This window comes from Rhipicephalus microplus, chromosome 4 (genome assembly GCF_043290135.1).
Source record: "Rhipicephalus microplus isolate Deutch F79 chromosome 4, USDA_Rmic, whole genome shotgun sequence".
Lineage (NCBI taxonomy): Eukaryota > Metazoa > Arthropoda > Arachnida > Ixodida > Ixodidae > Rhipicephalus > Rhipicephalus microplus.
Genome location: NC_134703.1, coordinates 187,742,075 through 187,760,123, shown reverse-complemented (window position 1 = coordinate 187,760,123; position 18,049 = coordinate 187,742,075). Strand labels below are relative to the sequence as shown.

The following is an 18,049-nucleotide window of genomic DNA, read 5'->3' as shown; positions in this document are numbered from 1 at the left end:
GGTCAGTGGCTTGAGGCCTGAACTGTTTGGTATGACAATACCACCACCACCACCAAGCAGCCATCATCGAGAAAAGCAAAGAAGCCTTCCCTTCAAGATATTGTAGGTGGCTGATGCAAAGGTTGATGGCACTCTGCTTATTGTTTGCAGTTAGTGCTCACTCTTTTGTGTAACAGCTCAAAATAAAGCATTCGAATGACAAAGTAGGGACATTGGGCATGAATGTTCCAAAGCTGAGGATCTGTTAACGGTGGAGAAGGCTACTTGAGAGAGGTACGGAGCCTTGGTGTGCAGTGTTGTGGGCGACTGTGCTGTTGGTACAGTATGTACAGTGCTCATAGATTGAAGCATTTAGTTTAATCACATGTATGCGCACTTGTTCAAGTTAACCATATCATGTCGCTTTGAACCTGGCCACTAAAAGTAATGTTGACTCCGATTTAGTGGTTGAGTTAAAAGTTACCCCAATGTGATGCAAACTGAAGACAGTGAAAATTAAAGTATGCGCTCATTACTTAGTAGCCCTAAATGTTTCTGTTTCAATCCATGAGCGCCATACGTGCAACAGTAAGCTAAGAAGTGGACGAGTGGATTTCTATTCTTTCAGGGTCAAGAAAGGCCATCGTTGCCACTGTGGGAAAAGTTACAAGACTGCGCAAGGCCTGAGGGCACACTCGCTCTCCCAGCACCCTGCCGACTCCTCCCAGCCGGCCAGATACTCAGATTTCTCCTCGGCTCTCAGCTCCGGTAGTGGGGGTCATGTGTCGACGTCGCGACTGCATGGTGGCCCACTTCCCATCATGTCTCCAACGCTGCAGCAGCACCTGTTGAGCCCTCTGGTCATGAGGCCGGCCGTTGCGTCGACCTTCACTTCGGTCAGCGCAGAAGGTTGACACCCTTCGGTGGAAGCGATACAATGTTTTGTGCTTTGGCACTGGCATCTCTTCGTGACGAGTGGACCGATGATTTACGTGGTGCATGTGCAAGATCAAGTTGGCAACATTCTGTCAACCGAATGCCTTCCGTTGTCGAGTTGTTTTGACGCACTGCTCTCTTCTTCTTGTGTTCAGTTTCAATGCTGTGGTTTCGATTCTTCGCAGTGATGTTGGAGATTCCTGCGAAAGCTCGTGTGCTTACAAGCAGCGCTTGAGCGCTATATTGTGTTTTTTTTTCTGCGTAGAACAAAAACGTTTCTATGCTGTCAACACTATGACGGCAACCATGTGGACAAGATGTGTTCTGAATTTATGTAGAAAGGGGCCCCCACTATGAAATATGAACAGTGCAAATCCTGCACGGGAACACACAAAATAAACAACACAGACAAGTGCGCCACTGTATTATTTTTTTTTTGGTTTTGATGTTTCCGTGTCACTTTGAGCAGCGCAAGACTTTTTGCAAGGGCGTTGATAACTGAGCAGGTCATGCCTAGAAGAGCTTGCAACGTTTCTTTTGTCATTTAAAAGCTCATTCATTGAGAAAATAAACGGGTTACATTGAGAAGTCGTATTGCTGCTGCCTTCAATCTTTTTTTTTTTACAGTACTTGCTAACAAAACGGTAGTTAATCTCTGGGAACATTGCAGGCAGTTTTTCTCTATAGTTGGAGGGGGCTCACACCGTGTGCTAACTAGTATTAGATTCAGTGATCTCATCAAAATGTCCAAACTACTTCTTTTTGGCACTGGTTGTGTTTAGCTGAAGGCAGGCATTTTCTTTTGTATCTTTGTGGCACATGGTGTGAGCATAAAAGGCCTGAGAAATTCAAAGTGAGTTTCAACTCTTTCTGTGAGGCACCGCCCAGAGGTTTGGGCCTTTCTCATGAGTCCTCTAAGTTATGCAAGAGCGAATGTTATTTTTCAAGAATGCAACATGTTGCTGCAGAACTGGTGCAGAGGCGAACCCAGGAGCGTCGTAGAAATCTGGCCATTCTTGGCAACCAGCCCCGTTTGTGTTCTGTTTAGAGCTTAAGAAACAGTGTTCCTTTACTCTGCTGTGAGCAATATTTAAAGTGCACTTTGTGTGGCCTTGTTGCATTTCAAGCACAAATACACACATCCTAGTGGCCTATATCTGTAAACGCAATTCCTGTCCATCCCTAGTAAAAACATTAGGCTAGCCCTCTGAAACTCAAATCTGATAGCTTCCCTAGTGTTCAACTGCCAACTGTGCACTTGTTACTTATGTTTTCATCCGTGTCTTTTCTCAACCCATTTTGTGTTGCTCAAGGGTAACGCTTTCAGTCTAAGTGCATGGCTGCTGCTGATTAAGTTCAGTGCGGCCTAGCATAATTAATTTTTTTTATTTGTACAGAAATGTTGCACAGTTTGGGCAGTTTCTGCAAACGTTGCGCATATTTCATAAGAATAGTACAAAAGAAACACTGGGAATCATTGAAATGCATGATGTGTGTTTTTTCTGCTTGGATGTTTGGAACCCTTAGCTTACAGCTAAAATAAGCTCGTGCTTGCACCCTTCTACCTAGAAGCCGAGGTTGCATTGTTACAGGCTTTGAAGCACTGGTCCAATATGATCACTCCTCGTGATTTGAGACATGCTCGAACAAAACCTGCAGGCGATGTCGCAGTAGTGCCCATGGTGGTGTATTGGCTGTGTCGGCACCTACGAAGAGCTTAGTACATGCAGTGAACGACTCTCGATACCGTGCTATGTAGTCAAGTTTCCATACCAACGCATATCCTGCTCTTTTTTTTGTAGACTGAAACTGTCGGTAGAAATAACCGTGCCTAGACCTGACATTCTTCATTTCAGGAGAACAGTTGATATCAAGTTGTCGCGATGTTGTTTTGTCGTCAGGATCTGGCATTGCGGTTTGCACAGCCAAAATGTGCTAGGAAAGTCGCATGTGGCAGATGTATCGTTGGCTACCGCACGTCGTGTGCCTCATTAGACGCTTTCATCATGTATGCTTCCAGAGACAGTAGTGAGATGGGTTTGCACGCTCAAAGTAGGCAGTTTTGAAAGCCTGGCGGCACACCTTTTTGCCGTTCCTGCAGAACTGCGTTAGCGGGTCCTGCTTTGAAAGCTCTGCACCTGTAGAGCATGGACTACAGTCTGTTTTTTGGCATTCAGAACTTGAGACTGGTTGCTCTTAAGGACTCTCTCGCAATTCAACGGAGAATCTTCTTTGATGAGAGTTTGTATCCCAAGTAGCACAAAGTGGGACGAATGTATTGCTGGTTCAACATTGACACTGTATGAGTTTGCATGCTGTGTTCATGCAAGTTGGGTTGATGTGGGAGGTGGTTACCTTGTTATATAGAATAACCTTCAAGGCTTGTAACTCGGGAACATGAGTTGTTTGTTCAGCTAGGATTGTGGAAGTTGTCGCATTTCAAAGGGTCTGAAGTGGATTCTTTGATGTTGAGATTGCTGAGGAATATGCGTGCACTTCAGCCATTGTCACCTTGCTGCATGTTACCTGTTGCTGGAGGTGTCCATTTTTAGTTAATTCTACAGCAGTGTTGGGGGCATAGCTAAAAATTTCTTTTTTTGTACCAAAGATACCCGGTGAATGTCATGTGTTCTTTTTGTGTATGTGGTTGTAGTGTTCCCAAGTTTTGTTTTTAAAAGAATGTTTCAAACCTTTCACCGTCTGCTCGCAGTGTTCGACATTGAGAAATGCTTTTGCCCAAATGGCTGTTGGAGTAGTGCAATGTCACGCATACATGTATGTGGCAAGTCCGCACTGTTAACTGTAATTTTCGCTTTTTCTGTTTTCTTCAGTGATCATTTTCAAGGTCACACACTACTTCTCCTTTCAGCACCGTTGTCTCCTGTGTAGCTGTTCTGTCATTATTATGTTGTTTTGGCACTGGCTAGTGTTTTCCACAGCACCAGTGAGCAAAAAATAACTTGAAAAATAAAAAAAAGCTCTACCTCTGTGATGCTTTCTGTGTGCCCTCTAATAAGTTATGGGCATTGTTTGGGAAGAACAGCATTAGTGTGTAGTCTACAATATTTTTGCTAACATTACAGGCCTGTTAATCTTTTGTCACATCATGTTTATTAGTTTAAAGAAAGTTAACAATGTTACCATGTTATATGTTAAAAAAACCTGATATATGGATAATCTTTGTGACTTAATTGTTCGCTCAGTATGAAAAATACAAGTGCAGAATAAATTTACATAATAATAATTGTTATTATTATCTAAACTTAATCTGCACTTGTATTTTCAGAAAAGTTCTATTTTGTAGTGTATTTTCTGTTCTGCGTGGGGACATTAGTTTCTTGGGTAAGGTGGAATACATCGGAGGTATTCTTTCCCCGCAACAGAGCTCTATCGAACTGAAGTTCCTTGATAAAAGACTTGGTGCCATCTGTTCCAGCACAGTCTCTTTGCAACCCCCTAGCAGACGACGCAGCCTGAAACGTTTCTCAATCTGCTGTAGACAGACGGCACTACTTTTGATTTTACCAAGGAACTTCATATTGGCATGGAATCAGGGCCTAACACGTGTACTTTAGTTATATTTGATGAAGCTAGAAATTGCTGCATCCAGAACTTTGACATTAGCCAGTCCGATTGAGCCAGCCTTAGCAGGCTCTGTTATGATGGCAACATTCCATATCTCAGCGCACTTTGTGCTGCATCTTTAGCTTCATTGTTTCAAAGAATCTCGTAGCTGCAGTTATCTTTAGTTTTTCTCACATTGCCTGTCGAGGAAATTCATAAAGCCATCCTACTTATGGCTAATTCTTGTTCTGCCTAGCTGTGCCCTGTACGTAATATTGAATTACACTCTGTTTTGCATTTATGTGGCCTTTATGTCCTCCACAGTATGTAGGTATAGGGCTATCTTGCCTCTTCATTTGAATTTCTTCCTTTCTTGCATCATTTCGTTTTTAAAAGAGGATACCAGTTTTTATATTGGCATGTCTCTTGTTCGGCAGTGTTCACTTGTTCCACTTTGGTTCCAGTTGGAATTTCTCGTAGCTGCTGCTTGAGCTCCCGTTGTGCCTGTCAGGCTACCTGTGCAGTCCAGACATTGCTATTTTTGATAACAGTTTGTATAAGGTAGAGTCTAATTGCAGCACAGACTGCTTTCAGCAGAAACACATAAATAGTGGTCGAAAGAAATATTTAAGGGGATTCTGAAGACGACTTCTGCCAGCTAAATTTTTTCTCAAATTGAAAGCTTTAGTGACGATACTTGACACAATGTCGTTTTCAGACAGAAACTGGCAGAAAATAATTATTCCATTGCATTTTTTCAAACTGCGGTATCTGGCGACCGCACCGTGAACAAGTCGTTATGTTTAACTCAGCGGAAAAGGGTATGCTAACCGCGATTGCTGCGTAATCACTCACTTATCGGCGTTGCCGGCCGTCATTCGCTTTTTTCAAGCTGTCTTGCTTCATGTACGGCACTTGGAACCAGTACAAATAGTAGCAAAGCGTGCCTCCAGGCAGGGCCCACCTGTGCAGGAGAGTGGTGCGTTATGGAGAGGCAGAGAAGTAGCACAAGAGAAAAGCCCTGCTATCGCCACTATACCACCCGCCACGGTATTCAACGCGCAGCTCCACATGCTCTGGCATGCAGTCACCGCAATCTGTGCTCGCAATCTTCCAAGGTTACCGCCATCTGTTCAGAAATATGTGAAATAAACACTACTTATTGGAGCGGTCACACCTTCCAAGTGGACATTCGATGCTTTCGTTCAATATTTCTTTAAAGAAATCATTTGTGGAAGTTCAAAGGTTAATCTCCACCATTATAAAACATGACTGTTGTGAAGCTTCTTCAAAAGATTGTGTGTTACATTTGTGCAAACACCCAAATTACATTAAAATCTCAAATGCTGCCAAAGGCCTATTTGTTCCTTGTATCAACGAACTAATTTTAGGAATGCTTTCACCCTCGTTTTTGTTACCTTTGAATCGGTTTTTCTGTGGAATGTTTTCCTTGCGTCCTCTGTTTACCAAGATTTTTGAGAGCTGCTAATATGAATTTGAGTGTCCATAAAGGGTGTCATTAAGTAACACTACACTTAGTCACTAGTGATTGCACAAATAAATTCTGTGCAAAGATAATTCATATGGCTCAGTATTCTGAGCCCCAACTTCACAGCTAGCGCTCACAGATTCAAAATGGGGAATGACTGACATTGTTAATGACATATTGTTGCTGCAGAATCTGTACTGGTAGCCTTGAGAGCTTGCCAGATTGTATTTATAACTGGATTTATGATGTTCTTGTGTTTAAAACCTTTTGAATGTGAATGATAGTTTGGTACTAACATTAAGAATTTAGCATGATGTGTTTTTCATGCCTTAGCATTTTAGTCATTTTTGCTGTGAACTAAATGCAAACAGCAAGTGAGCTGTGCAGAGTGAATAATGTACACAACACAGATTGTGTACTCTTTTTTTTTTTCTGGGAACTGGACAGTCAATGTATAAAAAAAAAGAAAATGTTGCAAAGATACGGCAATAAAGAATTGGTTGCACATTCAGCGTGTTCATTGGCATGCAGTAAATAAATGAGACTATGCAGACGTCATAGCTGCAAGTCTCTTGCAAAATCTGTTTTATTACTGTAAACTAGTTCTCTTCCTTTGTTATTTTTGGCTAAGTGTGGTTTTTACTCATGCCGGACAAAGCTTTTTGTAATGGATGTGGTATTCCAGTGATGTACTCTTTTATGGTGTGGTGAAAATCTTGACTTTCACGCTTATTGATTCTGTTTCTTGGCGTATTGTCCTGCCAAGTTGATCCAGCAGTTATGGTGCTCGACTGCCGAGCCACAAGTTGCCAGACAGAATCTGCATTTTCGATGGAGGCAAGAACTCTTGAGTCTGTGTACTTGGATTTAGGTGCGTGTTGAACAACCCCGGCTGGTCGAAATTTCCAGGTCTCTCGTAATTATATGGTGGTTTTGCGATGTTTAACCACACACATCATCCTTTGTGTGAAACTTGCCTTGCGGTGTAGCTCTTTGTTCACGTTAGTGAAATGTATGTTTCAGCAGCAGTCAAACATGTATATGGATAAGTAGCATGTCTACGAACGGACGACAAACTTCATGGAAGCCTTGTCGCCATAGCGACAGGCCCATTCTATTGTAGCAGGGTAACTGCACTCCTAAACGGTCAGTCTGACAGACCAGCCACAGTCTACAGTCAACTGCTGATTTTTTGGACTTGAAAACTTGCACACCTTCGTGCCACTGCCACAAGCCCCTTATAAAGAAAGTAGATTGAGACTGTCTCAAATTAAAATATTATTCTCCTGCTTAAACTGCAGGTCAGGTTCAAAATGACATTAATTTAGGAAACTGCAGCATTCATCATTTCATAGGCTCATAGGAGTTGATTTGTTGGCAGCTGTAGTACATTTTTTGCAAAACATACCTTAACCCTTTCGGCCCTGGCAGTGTCAATTGACACCACCGCACAACATTTCCCAAAGTATCTAGGAAATGTAACCAATACTACTCATTCTTGGGGGCATAGCTCTTCAATGATCCCCACTGCAATTGTCACCAATATTGTGGCATGTTTGTGAAGGTATCAGCCCAAAAGAAGAAGCATGACCGAGGTCTTCCGTGAAGCCGAGGCGCGTAAGTTGAGGCGGGTAAGCGCCATTTTCAGGACGACGTACCAAAGCTGTTTCAGTGAGTATTAGGCTGAAAAGTAAGACGTTGGTTTCCATTTTGTATACACCATTGATTGGCAGGAAAAAAGAAGCCATTTTTCTCATTTTTCAATCACTGGGCTTTAATCACCTAATTCGATGCCACATTAAGTAATCCAAAAATACTTGTACGAGTGGCTCAATTTTTTGTTTGTGGTCTTTTGAGGTTCTAACTACGAGAAAAACACACACGAAAAGTGTATCCGGCCAAAATAAAAAATCCAGGGCTGAAAGGCTGAAATCCTGTGCCAAAGCACCATGCGGCAAAGCATTCTCAAAATCTAAAGTTAAGAATGCCACTGTCGTGACAGAGTGTTGTGATGCCTTTACGACAAAACACTAGAACCGCGTGGAGGTGCGAAAGTGCAGGTGGCAAACAAGTTTATGCGACTTCATCAATGAGAATTCATTTATTATAAGTCTTTAGGAAACTGCTCAATAGTGCATGTGGCATGGTGCAGTTGTAAGGGTACTGCACGTGAGTGTTGCGAAGTTGCCACTAAAGAATTCGAATGAATCGGGAATCGTTCCACATTTTCGCGACCTCGAAATGTAATGGGGACAAAGCTTGGAAGAATAAAATAGAATTCTTTTTTTTTTTCGGAAATAGAGCAGATCTTCGTTGACGCACGGTCTTTCAAACTTCGGACATTAGCAACTCAGACCCTCAAATTTAACAATAAAGCAGTAATATGAAAAGGCTTGACTGATTACAACCATGGTACATTTATAAGTACCTACTATAATTCTGTCCTTATGCAGACTGTGTTGCTTGGAAGTTTTTTCTCTGTGTGTAACCACAGCTCTAAGCCATGGCACGGCCGCTTGATGAAAAACACATGGTGCTGCCTGCCGCATGGAGCGGATACTGTATGTTCCGCCCAGGGGCTCTGGGCTGCCACCGCGGTGCCACCAGTAGCTGAGTCACCGGGGAGATCGAAAGAACGAGCACCGGAAGTATTGCAGCTGATCGCAGCTCGACAGCTCAGCTGCTCTGCACATGCTAGTTGATAAATGGTTGCAATAAACTTGCTGTAGTGTCAACTATATTGGGAGTCGTCCTACTGAATGTGCATTGGCGATGCTTCAACCTAAATATAAGAAGTGTTAGTTTTATCTTAAAAGGTCGCTTGGGCAAGTTTCGATTTTTGTGTCATGTTTTTTCTCTTTTGTAGCCGTGCTGTTCACCCTCGATAATTTTTTTTTTTGTGGTACAGTTATTTTTACAACAGGAGAGTCGCTCATGGACAACTAGGTGTCGTTGTATTTCTGGAATGATTGTTGCTCACTCCTTAGAAACAAAAGCATTGTGAACATCAGGGAAATAATTGTTGTGGGGCATCTTCATTGAGAAACTGCAGACATGGTTTCTAACGACCTCGGCAGTCTTGTCACCTTACGCAGTACCATTGAGCTCCTTCATGGAACAAGCAATGTCCGTGTTACTTTCATGAAACTGTGCACGTCCCTCAGCCCCATGCACTTCTTGAAGGGCCTGCAGTGCTCCTTTCATACATAGCTATCTTCGCTCAAAAGCAGCCCCGTTTCTTTAACTTCTTCCGTCAGTTTAACAACTTCGAATGTAGTTTGACATGATGCAGCTGAAAATGATGTGATTTCCACACAGGCTTCATTCCCTAGTTCGGACTTGTTGGGTGTCATGGCTTCAGTGCTGTCATTTGACGAGTTGTTTTCGCGAATGACAGGCCTGTCTTATGAAGCAGCATTGCCCGAGCACTCGGCACACGACTGCGCATTATCTTCTATTTCCAAACTTGGCCGCTTCTTCCTTTGAGCAGGCATGCTCGTCGTGCTCATGTAGCTTGATAACCATGGAGCACTGTCGGCACAGCCATTGGCAAAAGTTCCCTGAACTTTTCTGTCTTCTTGTAGTCCTACTCCATAAAATGCAAGGTGCACACCAGGGACATGAGCCATACTGTTCCTTTTTGCCGGGTCCATCAAGGGAAACGTTTCGCAGCCATGCTGCCCTGCGTTCTGCGTTAATGGGAAACTCATGGTAGCGTATTCGTGGGTCCTTCGATGCATCCGTGGAACACAATGGCACAGCAGTTGCGCGGCATTTTGTCTAACGCATAAAATATCATACATGCGCAAAGTGTCTTGAGTGACACTCAGTGAGAGTGATTCATGTAGAGAAAAACAACCACTATCTCGGCCTACCTGCTGAATCAGCGCTCCTCCCCACCTGCGCTTCCTGTGGAGCTACTATTGGCGTCCACCTCGCGAAATGCGGCGACAGCTGTTAACTACTCCTCCACGCTCTCGTCCATTGCAGGCTATATCGTTTGTTTTTCATAGAGGGGCCGTTGCCATAGTATCCGTCTAGCGTAACTTTAAGGTGGGGGCACGCCCACCTTACACCTTGTGATTTTTCCCTCCTCGGTGGCACCTCAGCCGCCTGCTGTCTCCCCATACTTATCTTGTTTTCGCTGGCTAATCAGAGCACTGGAGACGCTGTGCGGACGTGCTTAGCATGAGCTCCGGTTCGGTGACCGACTATCGGCGAATCCGCTTTGTTCTGGACTTGCTGTTAGTGGGCTCGTTTGCAGGAGGTTGCCCTGTACCTACGGACACCACTCATATAGGCAAGTTTGTCCCCGTTTTAGGATTTTCCAAGATTTTCCTATCAACCCCGCGGTGACAAGGTTAGGCCTATCTCCTAGGCCAAGCCTGGGCCACGACACCCGACACCGGGCTTCCATCATGCGCCTGGTGACCATGGGCCTTGTTAGGCTGAAGATGGAATACTACGTCGAAGGGAAGACTATAACGCCCGAAGATTTTGAAGCGGGAGAGTGGGCTCCAGTGCTGAAGGCACAGGACCGATTCAAGAAGACCCTGCATGGGGACAACGCCAAGAGTAAGCCTTGCGAGACACAGGCCGGCAGCGACAAGCGCAAGACACGTGGAACGCAGCAAGTCAAACAGGGGAAAGCGCCGGTGTGGAAGAAACGCAAATCATTTCTCAAGATGCCAGCCATGGATTTCAAGGTTGTCTACAGGCCCCAGAACTGGGACTTGAGTGTCGTGACAGTGAGAGAACTCGGATGTGCACTGAGAGCAGCAGCGCCTCTAACAAGTGGGATAGCCGGGGAAGAAGACATTGTGCGGGTTAATGGTACAAACAACACGTTGACAGTGAGCACAACGTGTATGAATCGTAGTGGGGCATATGCGACTGTGAAGACGCTCAAGCTGGGTGATCGTGACCTGCCGGTTTCGGGGTTCGTGGCGCCGTTGGAGAACTCCGTGCGTAGAGTGATTTACAATGCGATGGATGCCCAGTGGAAGAAGTTCGGGCCGGATTCCTGAAGGAGAATGAAGGCAGAGATATTCTGGATGCGAGACCTCTGGGAAAGTTGAAGGCAATTCAGATTATGTTCGGGGGAAAATGCATACTCCGGCAGGTTACTTACTGGAACTATCTGTACGCTGTGATCCCGTATAGAAATTTAGTCGAGACCTGCTACAACTGCAGATGTGTTGGACATCGAGCGGACGTTTGCTATCGTCCGAAGAGTAACCTGTGTCACAATTGCGGGAAGGGCCATTCTGCCCCACCAAAAGAAGAGCCACTCACGTGCACACCGGACGCAAGCCACCGACAGGCCGGCAGCAGAGCATCGAAAGAGAGAGCGAAGCTGGTAACGATGACCGGTCCTCGAAGGCCACGGAGCGGTCATTGAGCGGTAACGAAGGCACAAGCAAAAGCAGGGGCCAGTCGAGTTTTTTCCCGCCATTGCTAGGGAGCGGGAGCGACCAAGATGGCGGACGAGTATTCAGTCCCAACAGCTACGCACGCGACACCAGCAAAAAGGTGAGCTTGTCAGGCACGGCCTCCCAGAACAAAACTGCTTGAGAGAGGGTTAGCAGCGCTGGTTCAGCGGCAGGAAGATTTGATTAAAAGAATGGAAAATAGAATTGCAGAGATGGAACGTGCACTTAAAAACGACCAACGACAAAGAATGTAGGCACCAGCAGTGCAAGGCCTACAGAAAGTGACGCAAGAGGCGTCTGCTCGCGTACTGAAGATTGCAGCTATGGAAGTGGAGGATCGGGGGACAGTGAGGAGAATATTGCCGGTGGATGAGGAAGCTAACGCAAAACGATTAGCCGAAACGTCACCAGTAGACATGCCTCAGCGTTTTCAAGGTCACTAGTTGGATGTGACTACCCTGTAATGTAATGGATGTGACTACCCTGTGATGTAAGTTGGATTTGACTACCCTTGCGGATAAAGTAGGCAAACAAGGGGAAAGACAGGATAAGTTGGAGGCTTGAGTCGAAAAAATCGAAGCCAGATTAGACACAATAGAGGAGCGTCTCGGCATGCTCTCCAGTGAATTTAGGGCTTCCCAAGCCAAGGTCATGGGCATGTTTCAGCAGCTTCATATTCTATTGGAGGTAAGACTGCCTCCCATGGGTGGCCAAGCACCATTTTCAATCTTGTTGCCTCATCATAGCCTCTCGCCAGCAAATTGAGGTTTGGCAGCGGAACTGCAGGGGCTTTCGTCTCAAGCGGGGTAATCTGCAGTTGCACGTACAAAATCTGGATAGTAAACCGGACATAATAGCCTTACAGGAGGCTAGTAGTTCCATAAAATTACCCGAATTTAAGGCATTTACAGCGCCAGGGATTAATTCAAGGGGCGTATCACGCGTCTTCACAGCCGTGCTAGTCCATCGCAACATCACTGCCATTCAGCATTCCGTAGATAACAGTAGGGAAGACTACGTCCTGCTACAGATTTTGCCTAAATGAAAGTATGAGAAGAGTCTGTTTTTACTTAATGTGTATGGTTCTCCAAAAGATAAAGGATTGCACTTGCCACAATTCCTGAATCAAGCTATACGTTCAGCAGCTCACGCTCAGCTTATAGTGGTAGGAGATTTCAATGCGCCTCACCCGGACGGGGGTTATATTCGAGCCAGCCCAAAGGGCGATCGGCTTTGGCAAGTTGCCCGGGATCTGCGATGGACGCTGTTAAACAATCCGCAAGATCATACGAGGATAGACAACAGCATAAGCATGGATACCTTTCCAGAGCTTACATTTTTTAGAGGTACCAGTAATGCAGAATGAATTAACAAGGGACAAGCACTAGGAAGTGATCACTATATCCTTTCCACGACGTTTAGCGCTGCAAAGCATAACGACAAAGTGAAGGGGCATAGAATTACGGATTGGGACAGATTTAGGAAAAACAGAGCAGACACTGCGAACAGGAAAATTACAGACCTGGACGCATGGGTAGAGGCGCTCAAGGAGGATGTAAAGAATACCACGTTAAAAGGCTAGTCGATCAGAAGGAGTTTACGGCGGACTCTAGACTACTACACATGCGGAAAGCGCACGTGAGTCTCTTGAGAAGGTGGAAGAAGCAAAAACATAATGGCGTCCAGCACAGAGGGATTGCCGAGCTAGAACGTAAAATCGAAAATTAACCAATGGAGTTGCAAGCCAAGCAGTGGGGCCAGATTTGTGATCGCATGAATGGATAGTTTGGTCGCAAAAATACATGGCAGCTGCTGAGGCATCTTTTGGATCCGGCAGCAACCAAATCGGCGCAACGGGGACAAATGACTCGTTTAATACATCAATATGAAGGAACAATTGGAAAGTTTATGCAGGAACTCCGGAATCGGTACACAACTGATGGAGTAGATGGTTGCTTACCACACTACTCGGGGTGAAAAACTCGGAACTAAATGAAGAGTTTACAATTGTGGAGGCGGAGTTTGCTATGGGACAGCTGCGTACTATGTCTGCCGCAGGTCCGGATGGGGTTACTAATAAAATGCTGAGAAACCTAGATTTCAAATCGGTTGGGGCGATCACTGACTTGATAAATGTGTATTGGGTGGCCGGGGAGATGCCAGCACAATGAAAGCATGCTAGGATTATATTTATTCCTGAGCCAAGCAAGAAACTCTGCTTGGAAAACCTGCACCCCATATTGCTGACATCATGCATGGGCAAATTGATGGAGCACGTGGTTCTCAATAGGCTTTAGGGTTATGCAGAGGACAAGGCGATCTTTCCCCCAACTATGATAGGTTTCAGGGCCAGTTTGTCCACGCAGGATGTCATGATACAGTTGAAACATGATGTAGTCGATCCCAGGCACGACACTGGCACCAAAGCTGTATTGGGGCTTGACCTGAATAAGCTTTCGACAATGTTTCACATGAGGCAATACTGAATAACCTATCGAAAATTGGCCCAGAGCCATGAAATTCCGCTGCATCAGATCATTCTTGGAGGGCCGTACCGCAGAAGTTCCAATAGGAGATATAAAATCGGAGGACGCCACAGGGTTCAATTTTGTAGCCGTTCCTGTTTAATCTTGCCTTAATTAAAACACCGCCGAGGCTGGAGGAGATACCGAGACTCAAACACACATTTCATGCGGATGACATTACTCTATGGGTAACCAGGGGTAGTGACGCGCATCTGGAAGAAACACTACAACAGGCAGTGAATATTGTCGAAGAGTTGGCAGGGGAGGTGGGACTTTCATGCTCTCAGCCTAAGTTTGAGCTCTTTGTGGTTCGGGACAAACCCAGAGGGCTATATGCAAGACACCATATTCCGCCACCGCCGTTGGAGGTAAAAGTAGGGGGTAGGCCGGTAGCAGAAGCTCAAACAATTAGAATTCTTGGCCTATATCTGCAAACTAACAGGAAGAAGAGGGTGGCCCTTGAAAAACTTAAAACCACGGTCAATGCTACCGTCAGGCTAATCAGGAGAATCGCTAACCGTAAGAGCGGGGTTAAAGAGAAGGAACTCTGTAAGCTGGTACAGGCGTTTGTGCTCGGCAGGATTACTTACGCGACACCTTATATGAACTTGGATGCTGCAGAAAAAGGCAAGGTCCAGGCTATGATCCGGCAAGCTTACTAGGCAGCGCTAGGGTTGCCTAACAACGCGCCTACAAAAAGGCTGTTAAAACTAGGGGTGCACAACACCCTGGACGAATTATGGGAGGCGCATCTGGTGATGCAGCACGCTAGACTTTGGACAACTAAAGCGGGCAGGATTAATAGAAGAGGATTGGCATTAGAGCTGAGGCTTCTACTCGAGACACTAAAATTCCGGTGTGGCGAGAGTTACATAAGGCCCTGTACTTAAACCTTTGCCCAAAATATACATCCGATTCACCATAAGCAGCGCAGACAGGCAAGAGCCAGAGCTTTACTTGTTGAGTACGGCGAGTACAAAGCGGCAGTCTATACAGATGTCGTGGAATATAAGAACAAAGACGCTTTTGGGATTGTGGTTGCATTGGGAGGCCGTGTTGACCAGCTCATACCCAGTCGTCCAGTTAAGGTTCGTGGAGTGGGCCACACAGGTCGCCGCTAACCTTGGGTTGATGGCCATCTAACACGGAATCGTCCGCAGTTGCTTTCTGATGAAATAAAGTTTTACAATCCATCCATCACTTCTTTTCCCTTCTGCTGCCCTCGGTGACTCAGAGGCATATTCGGAGAAGTGCTTCTCTAAGTTGTGATGCGTACTGACATCGGTGCGATGGTTGTGTTTACTTCAAGCTTTCGTATACCAGCTTGCGTGCAGTCTCGCCACGTATTAACTTTCTCCCTCCCTTTTTTTGCAAAACTGTCTCCCCCTGCATACACACATAGGTGCCTTTGCCTGAAACTCTATGGCAGTGGTCTAGGTCAGAGCAGTACACATTCATACACGATAAACTGTGTTGTGTGAACTGTGTGTGTGATGAACTGTTGTACATGAGGAACTGTACAAAGAGAGATGGGATAGATTTTTGAAAGCACTGGTTCTGGTAGCGAGCCGAAGCAGGCGATCCCACAAAACCAAGGCAGCACCTCCCCGAGTTCCCACGCGATGATTCACTAAGTCATCATTCTAGCATTAACGCATTTAAGCTGATAGAACATGATTCACTTAAACATGTACTCTAACAAAAAAGCAATGAATGCGATAGCAACAAATTGGAAGGTCACACGCATAATGGCAAGCAGATTGAAACGTGTCCCGTGTTTCTCATGCACAAATAACGCACGAAACATACTCACAGGTACAGATGAACGGGAATAAGAGTTTCAGTTGTTACTGCGCCCTGTCTGAAAAGCGCGCCCTTTTCGCAAACGAAGGCTGTACAATGGTTGCAGTGACTTTTGTGTGCCCCATAACTACAACAGAATCGTTCTGATGAAACTCAAAGGCTAGCCAAGACGTACAATTTTCCCCAGTACGAGATAAGGGCGCACGATCAAGCGTACACCCCCTTATTCTCTGCGCCGGCCAAAGCATGCGTGAAAGATGAGAGCCACTGTGCGCTCACTGCGCCACCTTGCTCATGATGCTGAAAACACTATAGTCCCCCCTCAAGATGCCCGCCAACAGCGGTAAGTGGTAGATATAAATAGCTTGCCATTTGAACATCCAAGGAGGTACCTCACGGTGGCTCAGTGGTTAACGCCTCGCATTCACGACGCCGAGGTCCCACGTTTGAGTCCGCGTGCCGGAGTCTTTTTTTCTGGATTTTTTTTTCTTTCTTGCGTTTTCATATATATGTAGATACATATAGATACACAGTGCATGACATCGACGGCGAAATCCAGCCGAGAGTTTCCCTATAATTGCTATCACAATAAAAGGCCTGCTTATTCACTTAATACTAACCATTTACTTGTCACAAAAAGCACTAACCTCCTATCAAATGAAGGTAGTGAAATTCTGATTAGTGAAACTTCCTAGTTTGAAAAGTAGTTAATGAGTAGTGCTGACTCGAATAATTAATGCATTACTGAATCTTAAGTTAATGGGCGCTTATATGTCTATTTACATGGCCACATTTAGATAAATCAATTACAGAAGTATATATAGAATAAAAAGTCAAGTGCAGTTGTCCATGTAGACTAGTTAGTGATCACTAATTACTTCATGCAATTAGCATAACACTTACGTATCACAGCAACATACACAGAGGCATGAACGAATCACAGACGAGGTCATGCGCGCTGACGTGCAGAGAAAATATCAAGACTTAGCCAGTATTGTATACTGCACATAGTAGCAGTTAGAAGGCTATTTATGATCCTACTTTAGAGTAGCACACTGTGTACTGGTTAGCAGCCATAGAATTAAGAAAAATAATGGATGTTTGCTACACATCGTCTGCCCTTCTATATATGTGTGCCATCACAAGAGGAAATTTTTATTCAAATGTAATCAACAAAATTAAATTGGTCTAAATTTTTCTTTTCTTCTAAATAGTGTCAAGATTACTGCACTATATACAGTGGTGTTTACAAGACACCTGGCAACGTATGTGGCTTAGTAGTTACCTAGTTAAAAAGACGAACAAAGCATTCCTGGTTAGTGAGGGCAAAAGTGTCGAGCTTTACTATCTGCTGGCTATAGTAAATAGATGCCGCGAAAGTAGTAAAGTACGCTCAAAACAAGTGAATGCATGCGTTGCCAACTGTTTACTATATTTTTTTAAGGATTGTGCTGACCATGCAAATAGCATAGGTAGCGGAAGAACTGTCCCTATGGGAACTAGTAGTGGGGTTATACCGTCGAGATAAGTTGCCAAGCTACTATCCTTCGATAGCGACGACCTGTATATTGAAGTTTTGCAGTTCTTATCTATTGGGTTATATCAGCTTAATGTTGTTACAATCATTCTTAGCTCGATAAAGCTATCAAGATATGCCTTTCCTATGTTGAGGAATTGTAGGAATGGGCTAAGTTTTTTCATTCCGAGAAATTAAAAAGAATAGAATTACGGCAAGTTGCGATTCCCCGGAATGGAATTCAAATGGAAGTGCCCTTTCGGCAACACTGATGCACGTTGCTAATAATCAACAATTCGCACGTCCCATATGGCTGTTCAGTGCTGCCCCCAGTTGTATTACTCAACTTGTCACAGCTGCATGACACAAATGGGAGTCGGACCAAGTCCACCGCTGCTGTGGAAAGCACGCATTCACGACACTAGAAAAACCTTTCTAGTTACTCTATCTGCAGCCCGCCGTGTGCAACTATCGCCACCTAGCGTGTGCAGCTCTCGACCACGTCAGCACACAGAACTGTGTCTTTTCGAATGATAAACGAGACTGCACTGTCGCCAAACACCAAACTCTTAAAGCGTGCGCCACAGCCATGCTCTCACGACCAGACGTCGAGAAGTATAGACTACGGAAACAAACATGTAAAAACAAAAATAATGGCTATGACGTCATCATCACTTGTTTTAATGACTGCAGCGTGGTGACGTGAGGGAAGCAGGTGGTCCCCAAAGGGTCCTCTTCGAGGGTGGCAATGGCACGATGGAGCCTAGCGCTCACGCAAATTTCAAAATTAAATTATATTACTTTC

General features: G+C 44.9%; 1 protein-coding gene across 1 annotated transcript in view; it reads left to right on the top strand.

The window, feature by feature from the left end:
- The window catches only part of LOC119172555 (juxtaposed with another zinc finger protein 1), a 60,596-nt gene extending 54,123 nt beyond the window's left edge, over nucleotides 1-6,473 (top strand). Inside the window, exon 6 of the mRNA XM_037423712.2 lies at nucleotides 608-6,473. Within this exon, the coding sequence (XP_037279609.1) occupies nucleotides 608-893 (286 nt within the window). The 3' untranslated portion in view covers nucleotides 894-6,473. The remainder of the gene's footprint in view (nucleotides 1-607) is intronic.
- The last annotated feature ends 11,576 nt before the right edge of the window (nucleotides 6,474-18,049 follow it).